The 26,566-nt window shown below is 40.5% G+C and overlaps 1 protein-coding gene across 1 annotated transcript; it reads left to right on the top strand.

Annotated features, from left to right (window-relative positions):
- Positions 1-16,528: 16,528 nt before the first annotated feature.
- Positions 16,529-25,393, top strand: txndc5 (thioredoxin domain containing 5). Its single transcript, XM_035681057.1, has 10 exons — positions 16,529-16,860; positions 18,142-18,294; positions 18,747-18,852; positions 18,958-19,054; positions 19,869-19,984; positions 20,439-20,525; positions 20,937-21,095; positions 21,717-21,799; positions 22,160-22,289; positions 23,086-25,393. Exons 1-10 carry the CDS (start codon positions 16,553-16,555, stop codon positions 23,206-23,208), a joined length of 1,362 nt encoding a protein of 453 aa, XP_035536950.1. The 5' UTR covers positions 16,529-16,552; the 3' UTR covers positions 23,209-25,393.
- Positions 25,394-26,566: the final 1,173 nt, after the last annotated feature.

Raw genomic sequence — 26,566 nt, 5'->3', positions numbered from 1 at the left:
AAACCAGAAGTCTCAGCATCTGGTCAAGTAATTGTTGAGTGACTGGTATTCATCAACAACCCTATTAGTGTCTTATTTAGTGGTATAAAACAAGGCAAACTGTAACATTAAGGGCTGAAGCTGTCTTGATTTTTTAGGATATAATCTGCTTTATCTGGATAGATATCCGTCAAACGTTAAAAGGAAACTGTCAAGCATCCCATGCACTCAGGCTGCTGGCACAGAAACTTTCCCTCCACACAGACCAGTAAGACGACTCCATGCACAGAGAAGTGTCGGGCACCGGCTGAAATCTTCTGTTATCATCCTCCTCAGGCTGCAGCCTCATGCTTTTGGACCCTGGTTGGTTTGTTTTTTGTCTCCAGTGTGCATCAGAGAGCAGTGTGTTCTTCCTGTTTTGAAAGGAGAGCAGCACTCTCGGGCCATGGAGCTGCCGTTCCCCGTGCCAACACAAATGGTAAAGGAAACAGCAGCACCCAGCTGGAGCCCCATTGGGCAACGGACAGAGATAAGGGGTGTGTTGGTTAATGCAATCTGATGCTCTGTCTGAAAAAACACATTTCCACATCCACTGGAAAAGAATGAAATATATCACAGGGATGAAATGTGGGGATTACATGTAATGAAGACATTTACTAAAAAAACAAAAAGGACCCGGTCTTAGTCATTAATGTTGTATTTAAGGCTTATAGAGAGCGATTGAAGCTTAACTTGAATGATGGAACCCATTCAGGCTTGTGCGAATGTGCCCAGATTTATCAAACCACCGTGTCCCATAGCCCTTCAACTTTTCATTTTAATCAGTGCACAACACTACTCGGCACTAAATTTTGGCATAACTAAGCCCTATCAACATCTGTTTGTAACAGTGACCAATTCTCTCCACTAATCCACTAACCCTCACATGATGCTATGGCCAGCCAGATTTCCAACCTCACCCCGCAGTCTCTACAACAATAGACTGGCTTGAAGGAAGTCATTTGGTTTTCTGAGCTTGAACTGTACCAACATGAACTGGCCTACAAGATTGTTGCAGTGGGCTTGAAACAATAAAAGGCTAGTTATATCAGCTACCAGCAGATTTAAAGTAAAAGTGTAAAACAATTACAGGAACTAAGGACAGTTCTTATTATCAATGATATAATGTGCTGTTATCAAGGGATTGAGGAAATGTATTTGTAACAACAAAATGAAAGTTTGTAGTTTCTTCATGCTACACACATAGAAAAAGATAATGAATTAACATAAAAGATCAATACAATAGAATAAACTATAATAAAACAATATGTACAGTTATGTATATTATATATGCACCTTGAATACACCCAGGGAATAATTCTGCTGTGCATTTTTTTAATTTGCATCTGGTTGAATGTAAACAGCAGCAACAAGATAGTGATGATAATAATCAATAATCATCTAAACATAAAAAAACTGTCCATCCAGTTTGACTGTGTTTGAGCACCACCTCCTATTATAAAGTACACAAAAAATAATTTCTGTTCCTATTCATTTACTGTAGTAATAATCTAAATTTATCACTTGAAATACGTAAATTGGTATCACTATATCAGATCACCAAGCAGTTGTCTCTGTAATAATATAAGGATAGGTTGCTGCAGATTACCTTTATCATATCATGTATATCCATGTATAAAATACAAATGGAAACCAAATGAGAGAGTTGAGGTGTCAGTGATACCACTGGACTTTCACATGCAGTTGAGGAGACACTGATTGGACTGAACTACATCAACCATCGTTACACATTCATCTGAGAGCATGTGGTGTGCAGATATCAATAAAATATTTGACACTAATTGCATACATATGTGTTTTATTTCTTTCTTGCAACCTACTAAAAATGTATGTAGTTTTTGGATTTTGGTTTTCTTAAGAAGTATGTGTAATCCTTGTAGATGAAACAGGTAAAAATAAATTGCTGGATTCACTATTTATGCACAGACTCAACTTAGAAACCATCAGAAATCAGAAATACTTTAATAATCCCAGAGGGAAATTATTTAACACTCACTTAAGAAACACTCAATATTTAACATCTTGTGTTGGATTCATAACTTCTGGACGGGATCTTAGCAAGTACTCAACATTATAAGGTTAAAAATGTATTTGAAATACTACAGCTAATTATCAATGTGTGTAAATGTGTCCACTTTCTGTATATGCACCTAATTTCATTACATGTTTCTATGAGCTTTCCTGAGCTTTGCCCGCGGTGCACTCTTGTATACATCCTGACAAAGGCCATTTGGGTTTTTTTGCCAGCCCATGTGTGGATTCTTATCTTTGGCTTCTTTATCAGGACAAAAGGTACAATGTACACTTTTATGAGCATTCAACAGGTCAAGCGTAGCTCATGTTATGGTTTGATATTTAAATGTCTGTTCACTCTTCTTTACTGCTGCACTGTTTCAAAACGAATAAAATGCCAGCAGAGCTTGAACTTCCTTGAAGAAACAAATAAAATACACATGACCCCAGAGGACTGTTACAGTTTCTGCAAAGCTGACTTGGCATTACCAGACATTTTCTTTTCGGCCTGATCGCCTTTTATTTGAGTTAACGGATGAGAAAAAGCAGGCCTAACAGAAACACAATTTCGCTATTTTGTGTTGGAACAATAGAAAGCGAGGAGGTATTCATTCACACTCGCTTTGCTGACAGCTTATGAGAATTTTCATCCTCTGCACTTTCACTCTCTTTCTTTTGTGCTACATGATGGGCCCCTGTTACTCAATTACTAAGGGGTCCAAAATGAAACTGCCAATGAACAAAAGGACCATGCTTCCAAGTTAATAATTCAGCATAAAACCACGCCAGGGAGTCGCTAATGGGTCCTGGGTGGATTGAAATGCAGGTGGTAATATGAATTCTTTGGCAATAGCAAACATTCACCCAGTGGATCGCTAAATAAGAGAGGGAGAGCTGCAGTAAAACAAATTAAGAAATTGATATTTCTCTGAGGGAAAGGCATGCTGGATAGTCTCAGACCCTGGCAGCTTAAATGAGCACTGGGTGGCATATAAAAGCAATCACTGGAAAGAAAATGGATGAAAATTAAACGCCCTACCTTTCACCGTAAATGCCAGCACTCCTTCATTAGCAAGCACTGATATGCTCCTTGATGAATGCTGACACTGTAACATGTCAGTTTTTTTTTTATGTAAACTGAACAGAGTCAGTTTATTAACCAGATGTCTTGATCAGATTATCTCCATTTGAAAGACACACACTCCATTGCCATACTTTGTGCAATAGAGAGCCGAAAGTCCAATTAGCTGAACTGTACATGATGTTTCGTGTCTGTTTAGTTTCATCAGACAGCTTTGCTAATACAACAGCTCAGTGTTCCTGCCAGGTCCAAGAAACACAGATAAGAGTCCAGCAACAACAAACACCTTCCTCAGTCAATCACTGGCCAAACAATAGCCAGAGAGGACGCCGAGAACGGCCTGTCATCGGCGAACGGCCACCAGCAGCAACAAAGCTTGTTGTCGTCTAGATTCCTGAACAGTTGAGGAATGTCTGGCTTCACTGCCAACCACATACCTTCTCAATGGATTTGACTTTCCATGTACCAAGCAGGTATTTTCCTGATGTTATCTCTCTTTGGCTGTTGTGGTTTCAATGATGCTAAACCCTAACACTATAAAACATAATGTGATTCTAACGTCATCCAAAAAGGAAAACTAGTTGGACCTACAAGAACTGTTTTTGGGGTGAACCCAACTTTGATATATTATCCCCTTTTTCAGTTAATGGCTAGTTTGATTAACCTGACTGTGCCAGATGGTCACAGAACGTTGTTGGAAACTGTTTGGAAAAGGGCAGGTGCTTTCAAAAAATACATGGCAGGTGATTGGATGAACGAAATGCCTATCACCGTCAATCACGAGAGAACTTCAACCAATCACTTCAACCAATCAGATTAATGAACCATACAATGCAGTCAAACTCTTACCAAAGTCAACCTGGAGCCCTCTTGAAGCCTGATGACATGGATTTTCAGATGGTCTTCTAATTTCAGGATCTCATGAGTCCACCTGGCTTGCAAGTTTATAACTTGTTACGAAATATAAGAAATTAAGCACTTATTACTGTTGTTAAGTCCAATATTACCTAACTCTCTTTTAGCTCTGATGTTGGTCTCCACCAACTCCTGAGAGACATATCTGGCTCTTAAGCATCCATATGCTACAATATGTTCACAAGCTAGTCAGTAACTTATGTGCTGGGGAAGGAAGCATGCAGTTTTGGCTGGAAATGTTGCTTAGAGAGCAGTGAAAGTAAACCAGAACAGTAATGTTTTGGACCACAATGAGCTGAAAGACCCTAAAAAGCTTTGTAGAGCTGAGGGAAACGATGTGAAAGACAGGCAATAATTCTCAGTAATAATTCTCATTGTCAGTTTGTCATGTGGTCAATTGTAAATGTAAAAAATATTGATTATACCTGCTTTTAATAATCAGCTTACTGGATTTCCAGTTAGAACAAGCTCAGGGGATTTTATTTTAGTCAATTTACCTAACTCCATTACTGGCCAGCACATAGATTTACATCTACCTCTGTTAAAATGTTCCTGTTTTGACATTGTGAAATAAAGTATGATTCAAATCTAATCCACTGGTCATGGGACAACCATTTGCTCTGAGCCTTCTTCACGAAATAAGTCATGGAACAAGGAGGAGAAAGGTAAGCAAGATAAAGGATAATTCAAGGCCTTGCTGACTGAAGTAACAGAGCTTTTAAAGAATATACAGTAGTATGTAAAAAGAAAAAAAAATCAAAATTGAAAATGAAACAAATTTCCAAGTATGTAGTTCATCAGTTCAGTGTTCAGTGTGTTCCTGAATGTGACTTTGTGAGAACATACCCACAGGGCTTTTCCAAAGGAATATTTTCACTGTCTGTGTTGTTACGAATATGGTAAAATAAAACTGATATAGCTGTAAAAGTTTAAACAGTCAATGAAATCAGACACCATTCTCAGTGAAAAGGCACAACAGGTGGTTTCCAGATTTGGACAAGATGTTTGCAGCCACTATTTCAGCCTTAGTTTACTGTCAGTTACCTTAAATCTATGAGAAGAAATGTGAGTGAATGCAAGAAATAATCTTTAAAATTCATTTTCCAAAGCAAAGGTTTTCATTTTCATTGTCTTTTTCATTAGCTGGCACTAGAGGTTTCAAGATGGCTACTTATATGCCAGCAGTATGCACTTAAAATCTAATTACACCGATCATATATTTTAAATTCATTGAAATAAACTAAGAAAGATGTGATTAGCTGTAAATAGCAATGACTAAAGCATTCTCCTTTCTTCGGAAGCTTGTTGAATGCATCTCAGCTCATGATAAATGATGGGCATCTTAAAAACAGGATTATCCCAGAGCATTTTTGGGAGGCTAAATCAGTGTAATGAAAAAAAAAAAAAAGCTCCCAGAGTAGTGAACATTTCACCAAGCTAACAAAGCATAACGCTTCTCAAAGAAAATACTTTCGTTCCATTGTCAGTTGGACCCAAGAAAGTGGAATTTCTCCCCTGTTGTTCTCAGAGCAAGCCCTTTGCTCTCGCTGAATGATCTCACGATGAGATCTCCAAGGAGCATCTAATATCCCACCTACCTCAGCCCCTGAAACCCAATAAATCAATCAGTTGTGCTTTACAAGCCTGTATGTGTGTGTGTGTTACCCATTCAGGAAATTGAGAATCCCTGCTGTGGATCACAGCTAAAAAACCATCCTGACTGACAGAACAATGAGGGAGAGAGGAGATGGAGGAACAAGGTGCATGCATGAATGTGTGTGACCGCATACTTGTTTGTGCCTGTGTGTGTGCAGATGTGATTTTTGTGTCTGTGCATGTTTGTAGCAGCTACAGCTCATGAACCCCCCCTCTGAATGTGAGTCAGCCTCTCATCCTGGCTTTCTCCAGGGAGGCCTGGGCTCTTGGCAGAGGAATGCATGGGAGTGGGCTCTTTCAATAAAGGCAACTCTCTTTCAGGGCCCCGGGAAGGCCCTGGGCTTTACTTTTTCATCATTTTCTCCTCCCCTGTCTCTCTGAACCCAAGTGGGCTGCTGCTTTTGCTACTGCTGCTGCTTCGTTTTAAGCGTAATGGCTTTACCGTGACACTGAGAGAAAGACACAGAGGAAGGTCCTCTGTGTCCTGAGCTAAAATTATGAATCACCTACTGCAAGCCCATGCTAAGCACTAGGTGTCATGACATTTTGTTAGACCTCAACGTGGTTTTGTCAGATAATGCTGAATCACATGTTTAACCAGATATTGGATTTTGCAGCATTTTAACTCATGTGGATGCGGGGAAATCCTGTAAAACAAGTGTACCCCTTTTAAAGAAAAGCCATTATGTTAAAGGAATAGTTTGACATTTTGGGAAATATGCTTATTAGCTTTCTTGCCACAAATCAGATGAAACAGCAGTCAGCAGCAGGTTAGCTTAGCTGTTAATTAGTGAGCTTTAGAGGTGCTGGTGGATTTAGCTACTTCCAGACAGAACCAGGCTAGCTGCTTCCACCTATCTTTATGCTAAGCTAGGCTAAAGGCTGGCTGGCTTTATCACTCAGTTTTTTAACATACTATGTGTGAATGAACTTTTTCCTTCTGAAGGAATTGCCAGCATAATGAATCTGCAAAATGTTCTTGTTAGCAACGTCCATGCCTTAGCTACCACACTTTCAACGATCCATTGAATGCATAAATTTAAACTTGCACTCATTGCACCCAGTAGTGTTATTGAGGTCTAGCAGATGTGTGGCTGGAGTACAACTAAGCTCTCTGACAGCTATCATATGGGAAGAGGAGAAAGTTAGGGGGAACAGGGACAGAAAAAGAGAATAGAAGAAAAAAAAAAGAATCTGGAGAAGGAAAACCTGAAAAACAGTAAAATTGAAGAAGAAAAAAATTCAAGGTAAAAGGGCAGCACATAAAGCAATAGAGAAACTAAAAAAAGAGAGAGAAACTAAGCAAACGGTGGCAATGACAACAGTAAGAAAAAGCACAGAGGGAGGAAGAGAGGAACAAAGAAAAGGAAGGACTAATACAAAGATGAGGGGGAAAGACATAGAGAAGGGAAGACTGTCCCTGGCCTGCAGATCAAAGCAGGCTGTGAGTAGCAGCTCCAGGCCGGTCCTCCCAGCACCTGCTGCTGCCCCGCCGCCAAGTCAAACACATTATTCCAACAGACGCACTGCTTAATGGCTTCTGTGGAGAGACCTTTACCGGGCCCTTGACTGCCTCTGCAGACGCTCAGAGTTTGCAGGCTGCACTGACACACACACACACACACACACACACACACAGAAACACACAACGGCTTCCTAAAACTCGTTCATACTCACTGCTTACACAGGGTGACACATCCATGAGAGCGCACACACAGGCACAACTTTCCTATGTGTGATCCATCAGGTCATTTTATTGCACATCTGCTTGAGAATGGTCAAATCCAGACACCTGTCTGAATCATACTCACTTAAGGGTCCACAGACTGATGAAGCATGCGTACAATAAAAGACATTTACAATAAAGCATAAACACCTGGTTTGAGTATTGTGCCCCTGTCTGCCCACTCTAATGCAGCGCTCTGTTAAGGGGACCCAGGTTATGGTTGGACCCAAGTCAATATTGAGCAGAGAACAAATCATCCTTAGAAAAACAGTAAACATCTGTTTTGTGACTTGGCCACCTCTCACTGGCAATGTCAGCCTGACCTCAACGAGGCTGGGCCCCTTTTACATTTTCCATGAGAGCAAGCGGGAGTACCAGTAAGTGTGTGACAGCATCTGTAATTTCTTTTTTTCAAAAAGTGGAGGAAAATAAAAACAAACCTACGCAATGAAGGCAGGTACTGGGGCTCTCTTAACGTGTCTTGCAGCATGTCCAGAAAGAATAAAACCACGGACAGTCTTTATATACGGCTTTTGCTCAGGCGAAGTGAAGCGTCATTGGTTATTGATGACATTTATGGCTCGCCTCACATGAAATAGTGTCTGCTGAAATATCACTTTAGAGCTCTACTTTTACTGTAGCTTCAAGCCTTCATGGCAGCCAGTTGATTTGTAGGTTGTCAACGATATTTGGATGCACCGCATCAACCTAGCATGTTCTTTTCTTGGACACAAGCAGTATGTCATCCTCTATTGATCTTTGAAGGGAAATTCAGTTTTCTATTTCAGAGGCTGGGCCCAGCTACAAAGCGGACATGGAGGTGGTAGCATTTTAATGTCTTGCTCAAGGACACTTTAGCAGAGTGGAAGCTTTCCAGTGTGTGGGCTTCAAGGGGGTTAATATTTATACCACAATATTAATTTGTGTAGCATATACCAATGATGCTAAGGGGGTGGATTAATACTTCACTTAAGCCTTTTAAGAACTAGATTTAATTGACTTAAAACATCTCAAAATCCATCCACTTGTGCATAATTTTAATGATGGTTAATTGGAACATTAAAAATATAAAAAATATAACATTTGTTTATGTCTTTAGAGTTTAAAAGCCCTACAATTAAAATGACTTATTTGCAAGGTGTATTGCATAATATTCATGAGCTTTCCCACTTCAGGCACCAGTGGTCACACAGGATGTCCTTTCTCACTCTTCTCTCACACTCCTTCTCGTCTACTTTCTTCTCGCTCTCTCTGCCCTACCTCGAACCCCCTCACAATCTGGCCAGTATATCCTGATGGATTTACCAGCAGGAAGTGGGGCTTTTACAGTGAAGGCTCTGGGCCGAGAAGCGTCTTTGAAGGACCAAGTCGAGCTGGGTCCTGTCGCCACCTGCGATATCTCACCACAGACGACATGTGTTTGCAGCGCTGCGCTCTTTTGTTTTTGAGACACTTGTTGACATAAACAAGAAAATAAATGGCAAGTGATAGCATGAGTCTCATGACAGGGCTGCTTACAACTTTATGGTGATTAGTAGAGGCACGAGTAGCACTGTGTAAACAGGATCATAAAGTCATTGTGTTTGTATTTTACACAGGAAATGAAACCTCATTCTGCAAACTATATATGTGTAGACAATCTTGAGGCAGTAAAAGTTGTAACAAGTTTTGTGTAGGTGAGCCTGCAGAAGGATCATTCCTAAATGGATTCCTAAATAATGGATAAGATTTGCAGATTAAGTTGTTGCTATAAATAACTTAAAAATCAACTTGTAAATAAACATGGCTAAGAGTCCTACTTACATGTAAGCACAGCGTTGCTTTGGGCTACATGCTATTGTCCGCTTGCTAACATGGTCACAATTTCATTACAACATATTGATGTTAGCCAAGTATGTGTAACATGTTCATTATGTTCAGTTTACCATGCTAGCACGCTAATATTTGCCAATTAAGACACAGAACAGCTATGGATGATGGCAATGTCATTGGTTGTGCAGCTATTTGGTCATTGAACATTGTTTTACAAATTCGAATTTTGTCCTGATAATGACAAAGATGAAAAGTTAAGGATCACCAAAGTCATTACCATTGTCACTGGGGGGCGTCACTGATATGTGTAGCCTACCAAATTGAATGGAAATCCATTTAACAGTTGTCATCAAATGTAAACCTCATAGTGGTGCTAGAGCAAAACTCCAAACTCTAATGGATGGACTAGGATGAGGAATTTGGGAGGCGATCTCTGTAAAAAATTTCATGGCAATCCATCCAAAAGTGTTGGACCAACGACCAACACAACGACATTACCATCCATTCTGCTAGCATGGCTAAAAATCTGTGTGTAAAAAGTTCTAAATTGTGTGGTTCATGTTTCAAGCTCAACAACTAGTGTGCATTTTAGCTTTCTTAGTGAATGAATTAATCAATTCTTTTAATCCATGTATTGCTGCTGTCAGGAGAAAAAAAAAACAAGGATAATTTATACAGGAACATGTTTTTTCTCAAACAATTTCCAGTCACACCTGTCAATATCAAACCTGTTTACAGCTTCTGTGTGGAGTTTCCAGCAGTGGGAAAGCAGCTGACCCTGGCCTTGTGGAAAATGGTGGTAATTCCAATACTGTAGATACCTCAGGAGACTTGGCACGGCTTTAGTCATCTGCCTGGATCCAGCAGAGAGCAGTAGAACATAAAAACACTTGGGATACAGCAGGAGTTGTCATGGTAATCCACGACCACCATAACCAGTTCTCATATCCCTCCTCCTTTCTCTAACCGATTTATCTCTATATCCCACCCTTTCTTTTCCTTGCTAAACATTTTTTTACAATGACTATTTAGCGCTTTCTTTCTTTCTTACTTTCTTTCTTTCTTTCTTTTTCTCCCCCTCACACTCCACACTTCCTCTCCCTCTTTTAGCCACCCAGATGAAAAGACAAGGTGCTTTCCGATCCCCATCCCTTGACGTTTGTTTCTGGAGTTGTTCCAATTATGTGGGAGCCCTTTCCCCACTGTTTTTTCCCAGCACAGGTGCCTGCTGCAGTGGCTCTAGTAAGCTGTCTGCAAATGACATTGGTTCCCCTCTGCTGGTCACATCCTGTCCCGGATATGATACTGCAATGAGTCTCTGTATTCCTAATGAAAACACGTCTGGCTTTGGATTGCATGATGGGAAGACGGGGCTGAAAGTATTTCTACAGAAAGACTGAGTGTCCAACGAGGTGATTCCCACACATGACAGAATTAGATTTGGTCAGAAATAGCCTCTGAAATATTCCAGAAAGTTTTCTTAAAGGTTTTCTCAGTGTGGTCCTTGGCAGTGTCAAAAAGCAGACCCCAATTTGAAATGGATATTGTTTGTAAGGCGTGGTGTACAGCTGTTAGAGAGGAGGGTCGGTATTGTTTCTGCATTTATATGACTTTTTATGATGATGAAGTTTAAAGTACTTCATGAAGAAAAAACAGAACTAATTTACCCAAATCTTCTAAATCTAATTATTTACACAATTTGTTACTGCTGTCTGCATGAACAAAACTGTAGATTTAATGTATTAATTTAATTTAATAGTATGACATTATGCTTGTTTGTCTTTTCGCTAGGTGAGAAGATTGATGTGTGTTAATAAGCCAGCAGTCCATTAGCTTAGTTGGCCTGGCTTTGTCCAAGCATGTAAAATCTGCCTATAACAGCACGTCTAAAGCTCACTAGACTGGCACACAAGCTCCTGTAACACCCCAACGTGTGATTTTCACACTTTATTTTTACATGAATTAACCAAACAAGTTCATTAGTGAGCTTTAGAGGTGCAAAAGAGGTGCTGGTAGGTGGATTTTGTTACTTTTGGATAGAGCCAGACAAGCTGTTTTCCCGGCAGTCTCGATGAAACAGCAACTCAGGTGGTAGAGCAGGTCGTCTAATGATTGGAGGGTTGCAGGTTCGATTCCTGCAACATACAGTACCCCATTTGCTAGCTGTAGACTTGTAATATTCTCATCAACCTCTCTGTAAAAAAGCCAACAAAATTGCTTGAATGATGTTACCTTTTTAAAAAGAAAGTTTTTCCTTGCCACCGTTGCCAAGTGCTTGCTCATGGTGGGAACTGCTGGGTCTCTGTAAATAATTTCATAGGGTGTACAGTCTGGACCTACTCTATTTGAAAAGTGTCCTGAGATAACTTTTGTTGTGAATTGGCGTTATACAAATAAAACTGAATTGAACACGTGGGAGTATTCCGAAAAAGGCTAAAGTGTTTTAACCAGCAAGTTCAAGAGAATCTAGATGATCACAGGAAATTGTTTTGGTGTCTTTTCTACTTCCTGTATAAGCCTGAAAGACAATGTATTTTGCTCTGACTGGAGCACTTTTTCATTGAGGACATTTACTATATAGCGTAGCGACCATAGAGTCAGCACCCTGCCCTGAGTTATTGCTCACTCTCTGAACTTAGTGGCCTAGAACAATATCTAACTTTAGCGTGGACTGTTTTTAAATTCACACATTCTCTCGCTCTGTTATTCACTGTCTCTCAGTTCTCACTTTCACCCCGTTTGCCACCTGCCGACTTGTGCACTCTTAGCCACTAACTTCAGGCAATTAAGAAAATAAACAGAATGTCCTCGGTTCCCCAGGGTCCATTAATCTTTCTTTTTCCTATTACACCATGCTGTAGCTGGCCTGGCAAGGTGCCTGGCCATCAACAATGGGTAACCAGTAGACACCCACAACTATGCAGCCTCCACTTCACTGGGCAAAATGTAAAATGTGTCAGCAGCAATTTTGGTCATATTTACCACAGCTATATGACATGTTGAGATTAAATAGTGATGTGTGGTTATTGGCTTGCCATGGTAACAATAGAGCCCCTTTGGGAGAGTTGGGCCTGTGTGTAGATGTTATTTATAGTGTGTAAACGTCAAGGAAAATAATCTCATATATCATTTTTCACCTCCAATTAACTATAAAGGCATTTGTGTTTCATTCAGTGAGCCGCGGCTGGAATGTGAGAGCGTTGTGAGAACTGTGGGTCACGAGTGGATGTCAAGGCCATTTTTTGATATAATAGCTCAAATAAACTTTAGTGGGTGGGAGTTCTCATACTGCTGACACCTTCATGTCAACACAGTGGCCTAAATCAGAGCAGGAATATGATCATAGTAGTCATAACAGTTGAGATACCTTTGATGTGAAATGTAAAAAGTTCAAGAGGGCAGCACTCTGTGTTCTTTCACTCGGTGGCACATACTGGTGTTGAACCTTTTCAAAGACATATTGGGAATTTTTGCCTATTGGCATCATAGTATATAGTCCGGGTAAAATTTAAAGGATTAGTGTGACATTTTGGGAAAAATCGTTTATTTGCTCTCTTGCTGAGAGTTACATGAGAAGATTGATACCACTCGTGTCTGTCCGTTAAAAATAAGAAGCTCTTCACATTTAGCGTGATAGATATTATAGAGTGCAATCCATGTAACTCTTATAAGTGTATTTCACAAAACCATCAAACTATTCCTTAACCCTTTGGTTATCAAGAGAAACTTAGTTTTTCAGGGAGATATAATTCATTTTGGTCCCATCGCACAATTTAAAAAGCAATCAGGCATCTATAGACCGCTGACCATTTGGATTTGTATGTTGTTTGTTCCAAGTTCTCTCTCTGCAAGTAGGTCACGGCCAAAGGCTAAGACATTTCAAGTTCTTCAAAGAGAACATATGTTGAGTTTTTACACACAAAGGTTAAAGATCGCCTCTTGACAGCCTTGAGGTCAATGTAGCATCATCTATCTCTGTGAGGGAGTCTCTTACAAGTATATTGATTTTCCATTGAATGTGTCTACTCCCTGTGGACAGAATAATGTGTGTGTGCGTGTGTGCCTGTGTGTTTAAGAGTGGAATTTCAATGGTTGTCAGGGGAACAGCAGGACAATCTCCTGACATAAATTGCCTCAAAAGTACCGACACACACACATCTACACACAGAGGAGTTCATAAACACATCGGCCTGTAACATATATATCTAACTTCAGACGCTGACTGTGCATGGTAGGATCATTTTCACCCACTTTTAACACATGAAAAAGCTGTGACTATCTGGAATAGTGTTATATACCGTACCATAGTGCTGCTCTGGGCGCCTCCTCTGCCTGTTTCCATGCTGTAACCTCTTCCTTTCCTCTTCCCACTCTTCCTGTTGTCCAGATGAAAGGCAAAAGGGGGAATGATCAAAGAGAAAAACGGTACGTATGAAGACTGTCTCCATTTGGTTTCATGGAATTGTGACTATATTAGACGAGAGGAGAGGAGAGGACTTGCCAAAGAGCTGTCAATCCATGAGGCCAGCAGGTTGCTACTTTGGGAACAGACACACTCGAATACAGTCCGTTGTGGGAATAGATGCATGATTTAAATACACTGTCTCCATTACGCGAGGCTACAGCACCCACGAGAGCCACTATTTATCCAATGTAATAAATTGGATTAATTATATTTGCCTAAAATGTTCTCACTCTCAAGCATCGTTTCCATCATTAAGGGGGAACTCTGACTCATATCTGACCATCGGTGTAAAACCAACATCTGTCATCTGAACCAGCAGTGATGTGACACCTGAGCTGTCGCGTCTATATTTTTACAGTTTAAGCAAAATGCTAACTTTGTGTTCTCTTAACCCTGAGTCTATTTTCATAATATTTCATCTTTTCATAGATGTCTTAATAGATTTATGCCATTAGGTATTCTAAGAGTGGGTCAGTTTGTTCTAGAGAGACAGCCTTAGGTGTGAAGGAAACTTCTGCCTGCCAAAACAGTGCAGTCGACCGGAACTTACTGGGCCATTTATATTCAACCAATTTGGCTTTTCCCTAGCAGAGGTGAACAAACTCTCCTAAATGCCTCTTAAATTATATCCTAATGACATTTTCTCACTAAGCTTCCTAGTATGACTTTGTTGGCTTTCCTTTGACATTTAAAGTGATATATCATATTTATCATCTTAAATATGGTGCTAAACTGTTTACCTCATGTAAGTCTACCTGTCTATAAAAGGTTACATAAGTTTACCCGTAATAAAAATACAGATGTAATGATGATTCTGGTCAAAGACCTATTTTAGAATACACTACAGCCTTTTCCAGGGGATGCTGTCTCTACACAACCTATATTGTTAGACTCTAGGTTCCAATAGTAAAAACTTTGCTTTAACAGCAAAAAGCTAATAAATTATATTCTAGTGGTACCACAACTGATTGAAAGTTAGATATTGTATTGTTTTTGGATGTTGGCACAGTCTATGAAACTATATGTCTATATTATAGACCATCTAACTAAATGCCTGTATTTCTGCATTGGCATTAATAAAATCGCAGCTTGGATTTACTGGATATGTTCAAATCATTGGAAATCATCATTAGCTATTTCTATTGATGGTCATTATGAGCTAAACCTATGTAATCTCCATTTCCAGCATGCAGCAGCAAGAATACTGATGCTAATAGGATTATAATAGGATTTAGAGCTCAACATTAAAGTATTGGGTTTACTACAGTGAAAGCTTTGACCTCTTAAGACACTTTGCCAGAGGAGTGAGTGACAATGCTGCAACTATCAATACTGTTGTTCAGATAGATCATTAGTGATGTCTAGAACTTCTTCAACAAAGAAAAGGAGGATGTTTAGGGAGGATTTAATAAGATTTAAAGACTGGGCAGAGCTGAGCTGTGAGAGGCAAAGGAGGAAGGTGGAGCAGAAGTTGCTGGTCTGGATTCAACACAATTCTCTTAGTGATAGACAAGCTGACAGTGGTCTCATACCTGGTGACCTGGATCATGTGCTACCTCACGGGAAGATGGTTGCGGGCTGAGGGACTGCTTCTCTACTGTGATCTGTGGCACACTACAGTCGTATTCAACCTTTACACTTCCAATTTCAAGTTCAACTCTGAGTCATGCCACATGCAGAAGGTCTCAGATGACACTGCGATTGTTGGGTGAATTAAGCGTGGACAGGAGGGCAAGCACAGGAAGCTAGTGGAAGACTTTGTGACGCGGCGCAGGTCGAATCATCTGCAACAAGCAGATGGTGGTGGACTTCCAGAGGACCAGGCTGGGCTTTAATGAGGGGGGTCAGGACCTTTAAGTACCAGAGGCTGCAGCTGAACAGTAGACTGGACTGGTCAGCAAACACTGACACTCTTTTCAGAAAGGGACAGAACTGGCTTTGTTTTCTGAGGAGAGTGGGGTTCTTCAACATCTGTATCAAACTACTGCTGATGTTTTATCAGTCAGCTGTTGCCAGCGCTCTCTTTCATGCTGGGGTGGCGGCTTTAAAAAGTTTTCTGTGGTGGTCACATTGTTGGATTCTCTTATCTAAATAAATAACCTGATGTTCATCATAGACAATGCCGCCCCTGCACAGCACATTCACCAGTCAGAGGAGTACGTTCAGTGTCTCAGTCCCGCTCAACAGACCCCAACAGCTATTCAACCCCTCCCCATTATTTAAATGCTCATTCTGTCATTAGGCTGCTTGTCAGTCAGTCATTGGCTGCATCAGCAATATGCACAATTGGCATTCATATTTGTTTATCATTTGTATCTTACTTTACATTTATATGTAATATTATCACTATGTGTATGTTTAATGCAAGTTACTTGGTTGACTTAGTCTTATCTGCATTTGTGTTTGTTCATATATTTATCTTTAATCAGTATTTTATAGTACACATAGCAATTATTATATCTCTCTGTGTTATCTTATCTTGCCCTGTTTTCACATTTTAATTACTTTTTAACCACCTTACATTTCCTATCTATCTTAAATGAACACCCTATGACTATTTGAGTCTATCACGCATTAAAATGCAAAACACAAATATGGAATACATGTACACATGCATACTCCACTACAGGAATAATGTACTTCTTTAGTTTTAGTAAGATATAGTAAATGCATTATCGCTCCTCCAGTAAAGTCGCTTTTACCAAATAGGCTTCCATACTTCTCCACAGACTGACACTTGCTTGAACCTGTAAGGTCGGACGGAGAGAGTGGCTGCGGGCTGCCACAGATCTACACAACGTCCCGTTTGCATGCCCAGCTGCACTAGCAGGAATCCCCCATTTGCATGCGTCCCATCCACACAGTGCACATTCCTTTAAACGGAGGCTGTCGGAGGGGCGTGCACCAAGAGTCGCTCTTTTCGCACCAGCAGGGACACTGTTCGCCCACCGAGAGAGAGAGCTTCACCATGGCCTCAGCACTGAATTGCACACCCTTTATGTTGTGTTTTATTTATTTGTCGTTACTGTTTGCAAGCGTGTTTTGCGACGCCGATGCAGAAGAAGATGAGCATGCCAAGCACTCGTACACTGTGGAGATGTTCAACGAGGCGGTGCCCACTGCACCCCACTTTGTCATGTTTTTCGCCCCATGGTAAGTGAACAGTTAGTTATCAAGTTTTTCCCCAGACGACGTTGAATAAATGGTTTGGTGATAGCCCTTCTCTTTTCTTTTCACCCCCTGTTTGCCCCGAAACTATTGGGCAGAAAGTGTCTGTCAGAGTGGGAGCTGCGCTAACCGGCAAGTTAGCACACAAGCTAGCTAGCTGGCGAGCTAGTTAGCTACCTAGCCTCTTCCCTTTGGTTAACCGGTGGGGTTAGCTTAGCGGCTAGCTAGCCGACTGCAGTTTAGTGGACTGGAGCACTTTTCTCACGGGCCTCGGAGCTAACAAGGCTAGTACTTCACTAGCTGTTTGGATTTAATTAAAAAGGTTGTGCTGAACGTGTAACGGGGGACTTTAACCATTGAATGCAGTTTGTAAACGCAGTGTTTATTCACAGTTAGTGCAGATAAAGTCAATCCCAGTTCAAAGCTGCACTCTGTGGAGCTGCGCTTACGTGGCACGCACTGATTGACTGATGTTATGTCAGCGGTTCCAAAATAGGGTCCACGGACCCTCGAAGGTCCCTGAGGGAGGGGGAGGGGGAGGGGGGTCTGCTTAATGCGCAACAAAAGTTGTTCAATACAATAAAAGTAGCTGAAGTCTATCATCGTCCAATTGGATACAGATAACGAGAGGGAGAGAGAGAGATAAAGACAGTTTGTCTGGAGATAAGGTCGATGGCTGCACACTAACATGTCAGTTATCTTCCACTGGGATCTGTAGGACCAAACCTTTGTCTGATGCTCTAGTTGGTGTTCTTCACACGGTCTGTGCAACTTTAGAGTTGCATGCAGTGTCTTTTCTGTCTTCTCTACTTTTGGCCTTGATATCCTGTTACTGCAACAAAGCAGTGCTATCAACAGGTTTCAACTCAGATTTCTGACTCTGACACTGAGACTGTTGTTAGCTTTTGCACTGACATGGATTCACATTATTTGTGTGTATTCATTAGGGGATCGTAATCTCAATAAGGACCACTCTTTGTGGCTTTCTGGGACAGCAATAACCATTGATCGTATTCTTCTTCTTCTTAATCATTCTGAGGAGAGTGGAGAAATCAAATGTTTCAGTTGTCGGCCTCCACCCACAAGAATATTACCTTAGATACGCCACTATAAACCTCCATATCATCTTCATCACGTGGGTCATTAAAGCACGTTATGCCACATTTGCTTTGAAAGTGTGGTCCGTTCAGAGCGTTGGTGTATGTAAATGTGTAAAAGCTTTAAGAATAACATGTGCTGTACATTGATGGTATTTATTGTTTCCAGGTGCGGCCACTGCCAGAGGTTACAGCCCGCATGGAATGAACTAGCAGACAAATACAACAGCATGGATGAGCCCCCGGTATATGTGGTAAAAGTAGACTGCGTCCAGGACACCAAGTTCTGCTCCAATGTCCACGGAGTTAGGGGATACCCCACGTAAGTCATTCTTGAATTCACCAATTCATATTAAGCTGTTGACATGCCCAGATAGTTCACGTTTTTAGATCAATAACTGAAACAAATTGTTTGATAAAATAATGCTCTGTCACTGATTGACAGAGAAGTGACACATTGACCTGCATTTAGTTGAATATTGTGCCAGTGTATCTTAATGGCGTCCTTTTAAAGCTTGGATGTTGCTGACTGCATACTGTACCTGCAAACACAGCAGTCACTGGATAATGATTTACAGAACTTTTCTAACAATATAATAAATCACAGAGTCCCTGAGTTTGCAACGATGATCGATTGGACTAGTTAGAAATAGTGTGTACACACATGGGACATTAAGTTAAAGTATACTATCTTATCTAAGCTTTAGAGTTGAATTATCACTCTGCCTTAATACAATTAATTCAATTCAAAACTTTTTTTTTTTTTGTGTGTAGGCTGAAGTTGTTTAAGCCAGACCAGGAGGCAGTTAAGTACCAGGGGCCCAGAGATCTGCAGTCTCTGGAGACCTGGATGCTGAAGACACTCCAGGAGGAGCCTACAGTGAGTTGTGTTCACTCAGTTAACACCTAAAGGCAATAAACCAGTGGACCCTTACAGTGCAAGGACGGTGGTGTTCATAAACGCTTGTTCTTGTGTGTTCTCCAGGAACCAGAGGCTGAACTGGAGCCTCCTAAAGCCCCAGAGCCCAAACAGGGCATGTATGAGCTCACCGCTCTCAACTTTAAGGCTCATGTAGCCAAAGGTAAAGATCTACTAAAACATTTATAATTCTTCATGAAAGTGCTGTTGTACCATTTAACCTAGACTAATCAAACAGATAACTTCATCTTGTGTATTTTTGCGCAGCTGCATCCTGCAACAGATTGTTTCTGTTAATTTCAGTTGTACTTTCAGTTTTCAACCACACTAAATAGTGTTTCCGGATCCCTCGTTGGAGAATGGAAACCCTTCATTACCTTGATTGACATAACTGACATTTCAACGCTAGTACCTGAGCTACAGTCTACAGCGTCAGTCAACTCAAACCAACTGTACAACACTTGTCTCCTGTCACCTCACTTCTCTGGATTTTCAGACAACCACTGCAAAAATAAACAGTGCTCAAGATAATTGTCACGCTGAAATTGTGGCTCTTGAGCTGCACTGAAGTTGAAATGTTTTGGTTTTGAAGAAAAATAAATGATTTCTTGTCTGGAGACTAAAAAAGGCAGGATATGACATAGGCATTTTTTAAAACGGTGTTTATAGGTCCCACCTTCACATCTTGGCAACAGAGCTGCAGTAAACGTTGTGTAATTGGTTGCATATAACCCCTGGATGAGAAGTGTATGTTTTCATTTACGGCAGGTCGTGTTGAGTTTGTAGTGGGATCAACTTTTTACATTAATCCATCAAATCTAAAATCTGAACACAAACTTTAGCACTGAATTCTACACAAAATTGGTACTTACTTATTATATGTATTTCATGTTCATTTTGTTTTCCATTTGTGTTTTATTTTCTAGCTAGTTATCTGCAGTTTCTCTTTTTAATTTTCTTTTCTCCTCTTGCTTCAGGTGCCCATTTTGTCAAGTTCTTTGCCCCATGGTGTGGTCATTGCAAAGCCATGGCCCCAACCTGGGAGCAGCTGGCTACCACCTTTGAGCACTCTGATGATGTCAAGATAGGAAAGGTGGGTCCTTCAGACTGTGCACAGGTTGACATGTTAATGATACAGCTACTCATAAATAATCAGATATTAAAACAATAAAACACCACAGTGACATGTTTAAAAACAAATACAATAATGGTTGCTGCCTTTCTTTCCACAAAAATAAGTTTCTGTTGTTTTGGTTTTCTATTACCCATCCTATAAGTTGAACTCTCTTTGTGACAAGCTTTTAATAGTAAACACTGTTATTGCAGTGTTAAAGCAGTCCTCCATTTTCTCTCTTCATTGCAAGTCTCCTTACACTACCAACATTGTCATACCTGTTACAAAGAACAGGATGCTGGCCATATGAGAGGCTACCTGTTTGCATAGTGGGTTATTAAACAAACACATCTTAAGCAAATTTGCAGGCTCCGTGTTTGCATTGACGATTTACTGTAGTTTAATAACACATGTTCATATATCTGTGACCTAGGTGGACTGCACGCAGCACTATGAGGTGTGCTCTGAGAACGGTGTACGGGGATATCCCACGCTGCTCTTCTTCTACAACGGACAGAAGGTATGGAAGACATTTTGGACTGCTACAGCCTGACTGCATCATCTGACCTGTTGCCACTGTGGCTGTCATGTTGTTTCTCATCGACACCCTCTAACTTTTACTGCAAACTGTACGTGACATTACATCATTCTGGCTGTTAATCGCAACAGATGATGTTGACATTGATGCCACTGCAGCTGAAACTAAATTTGCTCATTGAAAGGCACACGTAGTATTTGGTTTTGCTATGTGTTGTATTCTTAGTGTGTGAAAAAGTGTCAGTGGTAGGTCCATAGGTAAAAATCTTTCAAAAAAATCTTCATATGACAATGGGATAACTGACTATGCAGAGGCATGATTCAAATAACCTACTAATTACTTGTGATTTGTGATAACAGTGAGGTTTTAATTCTTGTGTGCATCTTTTTGTAGACAGACCAGTACAAAGGAAAAAGAGACCTGGACTCTTTCAAAGACTTTGTGGACAACCAGCTGAAGGCTGCCGTTGCTGAGGTTCAAGACCAGGAACCAAGTGAGGAGCAAAAAGCAAACGAGATCCTCACTGATGAGCCAGCCAAAGAGGAAGTAAAGGTGGGTGTGAACAACAAATAATGTGGTAGGATGCTTTTCAGAGGTTATGTTAATGGGCCTTCAGATTGCTACAGTGCCTGTTGAGCAGGTGTCCGTTCCTCAGTTGGCTCTAATGTGTTTGAATGATTTTGCCAGGCACTTGAAAGGCCTTAGACACCATACTTGATACTACATGCTGATTCTAACATGGCTTTAACAATCCCATGTATTGCACGCGTGTGTCCAACCAGGCTACAGAAGCATTACAGCCCATATTATAATGACTTCTTTCATTGGGGAATCTGCTTTGCATTAACAGCTGCAAAGGTTGGGGGCACAATCATGGTATGATACAGTACAACCACTAATGTTTGATTAGGCTGGACCAAACATATGGCAGCCATCTTTACCTGCATATTCATAAAGCTCTCTAAGCACCCACTCAACTATGTGCCTCTCAACTAGCAATTATGGTTGGGCTAGCTATTTCCTGCATTGTTTTTTAAGTGATTTTTAATGAGGTTATGTGGACATGAATGGGGACCCTAAAATTGCCATTGCAACCCACCTCATAGCGGCTTGTGTACAAAGTGATTGAATCAGCACAGTTATATTAAATATCAGTTTCTTTCCTCTCTGCAGTCCGGCGTGTTGACCCTCACAGAGAACAACTTTGACGAGACTGTGGCCAAGGGCATCACCTTCATCAAGTTCTACGCTCCATGGTAACATCGTCATTCAGATATTAAAGAAATATACTAATTGGCCTGTAAATGTAATAGTTCTGTTTTATTTTTCACATCTTTAAGGTTCTGTTCCTGTGCCTTTAGCCTCTTCTGCAATGTAGCTTTATATGTGACCCTGCTGCACTAGCTGCACATCATATAATACTATACTTCCATGAGTTGATTCAAATGACTTCTGTACAGTTCTTTAAGGGCCTGCAAAGGAGTTTGAATATAAACACATATATACATTTGAAAAGTAGTGAGTCTTACTGCAAACACAAACATTACAGTCTCGCAGTAATTGCTCCGTTCAGTTTAAGTGATGTAAGTCCTGTGTTATCCTGCTGTCAACTGTAGGTGTGGTCACTGTAAGAACCTCGCTCCAACGTGGGAGGATCTCTCCAAGAAGGAGTTTTCCGGCCTCACGGACGTCAAGATAGCCAAAGTGGACTGCACTGTTGAGCGCACACTCTGCAACAAGTACTCTGTAAGTATCTTCAATCATCCTCAATTTATACTGTAAGACACCATCTAAACCCAACATGTAGCACTCTCTATCTCTTTGTCTCACATACCCTTCTGTCAGCCTTTTTATTTCTTCAGGATTAAGTGTGTTGAACAGGATGTAATAAAACAAAGATGGGGGTTTTAACACAGAGCCATAAAACAGTACGGCTGCCACATACTTTAATTAGATGCCACAGACTCTAATCCTAAAGCAGATTTAACACATGGGTAAAATTCAGTTGGATGTCTGAATGATGTTATTGAGAGGAAAGTCCAGTGCATTATGTAATGTTGACATGGCTTTATAATTAAAGTATGTGAAGACATTACACACACAAACTAACCCACAACAATAAAGTAATAAAGAGATCAATAACATTAAATCTTTAAAAAGGAAAGGTCTTGAACTTCCCATCACTATTCAGTTTTGTTTGCTGTTTTGAAATGAAATGGATCATTGTAAAGCCAGTTTGTCACTGTATACAATGCACGTTGTACTGCTGCGTCACAGTTCAAGATCCACAGTTCAGTTATCTGTCTGAAGATTCACTGTCATAAAATGTGCCCCTTTTTTAGATATTCAAGATATCTTCTCATAAAACTTCACACGTCACTGTGATCTTACCTCTTTAACATTACCTCTATCAGAGAGGACGTGACTGTTTTAATGAAGTTTGATGGACGGAACAGTGTCACCACTGGGGCAATTTGACCAATTGAATGGTTTAGAAAGATGACAAAGCACATGGAATAAACCACTGGTCTTTCCTCTTCAGGTTCGAGGTTACCCCACCTTGATCGTCTTCAGGGCGGGCGTGCAGGGTGACGAGCATCACGGTGGGCGGGACCTGGAGAGCCTGCACGGCTTTGTGATGAGGCAGGCGAGAGACGAGCTGTAGAAACGGTCAGCACTCCACTCTCCAGCACTCTGCTCGCCCACACTGCATAACTGGCCAGTAGGACACCACTCTCTCTCCTACAGTAACCAAACCTCTCTCTATCTCTCTCTCCACTCGGGATCTCTTCAGAAAGGAGTCAGCCAATGACAGACTGTAGTCTGTTCTCTCTCCACTTTTCAAGGACAGAATGATTCAGTAGAGTGTTTTGGATGTGAATGTATTTCTCATTGCTGTTGCCCAACCTTAAATCTTCTAACAGGGAGAAAACTATCATTTGGTTGGGTCTACAAATGACGTAATACGTCTGACAACCACTTTGCAAGCACTGCTCAATCAATCAGAACCAGAATTCCTTGCACAAATAAAAACTGTTGTTTATTAAAAGGGTAAGGACAGATGTCCCAGTTTCTGTCTGTTAAAGAAATCAATAGTTTCTGATCAACTTCTGTAGCCATTTACTTATTTTTTTCTAAATGCTAAATTTTATACATGGGATCTGTTGTTAAATCCTAAGCCATTAAAGTTATGGTACTGCCATTCAGAACTTTGTGTCACCCAAATGTGAAGTTGAGTGTTAAGTTGAGGGTGTTTTCTATCCATGCCAGTGATGGCCTATCTAACTTAACTCTCAGGGAAACGCCCTTGCAGACTAGAAGAAGCTGTGACAGAGGCATCGTTGTTAACACAGGAGTCTAGGACTAACACAGGTCTAACAGAGGAGTCGTGGCACATGGACATGACCACTCCTCTTCATGAGGTAGATTTTTTAGCTTTTGGAAATAACAACCAGATAAGCTTGGTAAACTACACATCACGAGTATGGATCTTGCCCGTTTTCTAACTCCTGTGATCTCATTCAGCCATCCCTCTCTACTCTTCCTAGTATTCAGGGTCTCAGGCCTGGACCATGTTGCCCCATTTCTCCACCACTGAACGTCTTTAGAGTTACTACTGCTTCAGTTTTCACTGTTTTGTTTATTCAGAAACACCCATCAGATGCAGCTCAGTTAATACTGCGGATTGGATTTAAATCTATATTTACAACTGGCTCTACGTTTGATCCTTTTGTAGTACAAGAAGTGTGAATGTAAAGTGTGCTGTATCTCTCAGGCCAGACCCATGTTTAAAGGATTTGGGAACCTGTAAGTGGAGTGGAAGAGGACACTTGGAGCCAGTACTGAGGGTTAAACATGCAGTGTAAGTTCAGGATGTTGAAAAGAAAGAATAGGTTTCATCAGAGCGTTTACAAGTTTACTTCTGCAGGTGGATATTTTTGTAATAATATTTGTGAGGTTGGAACTGACAGACATTTTACTGCAGCTCAGGGTCAGGCTAGCATCATATCACCTTTCTGACTATGATTGTGATCTATTCTTACCTTTTGGTCCCAAATTCTGTTCTTAGATATCACAATAGCTGACAGTGAAAAACCCATGCTGTGAACTCAAAAGCTTTAGGCACCAAAAACTATGGATTAATAGTTTTAGTTGTGTATAGTTTAAGTTAAATAGAAAGTGGGGCAATCTGGTGGTAATGTGCAGCCTCACCAGCTGCTGGTTTCTGAGTCTCACTAATCAGTAAAATGATATGATGATGATGATGGAGAAGTAGCATTATTTTCCTTATGCAACCAAAATAAACCATAATTTGGCTGGTGGCTGGTTTTAATGTCCCATTCTTTGATTATAACCACTGGTGAGATGAATCAGCCAAACTGAAATCTTCTTTAGTCTGCTGTATACTGTATCATAAACATCAACCCACAAATCCAATAGTCAAAGGCCAAGAATATGTCATCTGTCACAGGCCCGGTTCTAATAGCATTTGCAGTTTTTGCTAATAAAAGTTCCCTTCAGCGCACTTTTCTGTGACTGACTTCACCCAGCTGATCGTGCCCATTACACTGCAAATGCTCTTTGACCTAGGTTATGTGAAAAGAATGTGCTGCGTGATGCAGGGCACAATTTATTGTCTAAACCCAGGTACACAAACAGACACACAGCAGTTTTTTTTGTCAGTAAAAGTTTTTATGGATAGCACATGGTCAAAGGAACTCCAGTGACAGAAGTGTTTTTTTTTTCCTTGTGAGTCATGGGTTGTGCACTACCCATGGATTTTGTACAAAAAGAGTGAATAATGGCAAGTTGTAACATGAGATTTCATAATAAAATTTTTTCAAAAATAAGTTTGTATTTTCATTTTGTTCTTGCATCTGTCTCTGTTAATAAGGTATGTGATTTTTTTTTCTTTTTAATAAAAGGTGCAATAAATAAGCTGAGAATGTACAAGTATTTACAAAAAAAAAACAGTCTAAACATGATCACAAATGTAAACAGCAGCTTACCAGAGGTATATTTTGTAATTTATGATTGGTTAGGCACATAAGGTATTTTGATTCTTGTTGGTATTAGTTTATCATTAAAATATGTTCTTTAAAATAAAACTCCATGTCATTCAAAGCTCACAGTAACATGTTCAATTGAAAAGATGTTGCCACTGAACACAAATCTTTTTACCCTCAGAGTTGAAAAAGCAAAAAGGGCTAATTTCAGAAAGCTGGCACAGAAAACGGTTCTGCCGGCTGTTTTTGACTCGCTGGATGTTTTTTCCACAATCTCTTGATGGGTTGTCAGGGGTGGAAGCGTTTGTTAACTTTGCGAGCGCAGCAACATGGAAATGGCCATTTGCGGTATGTCGGAGGGATAAGGCTGTATTCTTCGGTTCTTTGGAGAAAAACACAAGTTTAGCCACAACATGCATCACGTTGAACCAGCCTGGTGAATCGCAGCTCAGCGTGAGCCCGGCAAATATTGACACGGAGGGGATATTTGGAGTAGTGCACTACTAAAATAGCCTGCGGTCACTTTGGTTCAGTCCATATTATATTTTAGGAGGGCAAATATGGCTTGAGAAGAAAATACATTAGGAAAGAGGAAGGAAATATGAATCTACTGACTACAATATATCATTCACTTAGTAGTAGATTGTTTGAGTTAACATCTGCACTGTAAAGGAAATTGGGTTTATATTTTCCCGTCTCACTCAAACCATTTAAACACATTTTCTGTCATTTGACCAGGTGTTGTCACTGACTACTGTTGGTTTTCAGTGCTGTGATAACACTGAGTCGTTGTTGGTCAGTAATTATTCGAGACTCTTCTGAGAACTGATCCACCATATGTTTTCTTTTTTTTTTTGGGTTGGAGAGGAGAAAGGGAAGGAAAGCAGCGCTCGGACTGGTCCCGCAACAGTTATGCCCTCCCCCTCTCAGTGAGGTGGAGGGTGCAGTAGCCTCTCAGGCATTCATACACACACTTCCATAAACATAATATACGAACTTAAACACTCCGTCCTCCCC

The sequence above is a fragment of the Morone saxatilis genome, unplaced genomic scaffold (genome assembly GCF_004916995.1).
Source record: "Morone saxatilis isolate NCDOM2014 unplaced genomic scaffold, NCSU_SB_2.0 Contig0, whole genome shotgun sequence".
NCBI lineage: Eukaryota > Metazoa > Chordata > Actinopteri > Moronidae > Morone > Morone saxatilis.
This window is presented reverse-complemented; position numbering and strand designations above follow the sequence as displayed.

Excerpts from the sequence above, each read along its gene's own strand:
- txndc5 (XM_035681057.1), top strand. The coding sequence starts at position 16,553 with ATGCGTCCCATCCACACAGTGCACATTCCTTTAAACGGAGGCTGTCGG. Across the intron at positions 19,055-19,868 it reads TAAGGCTCATGTAGCCAAAG|GTGCCCATTTTGTCAAGTTC; the intron begins GTAAAGATCTAC and ends CTCTTGCTTCAG. Across the intron at positions 21,096-21,716 it reads CAGCCAAAGAGGAAGTAAAG|TCCGGCGTGTTGACCCTCAC; the intron begins GTGGGTGTGAAC and ends TCCTCTCTGCAG.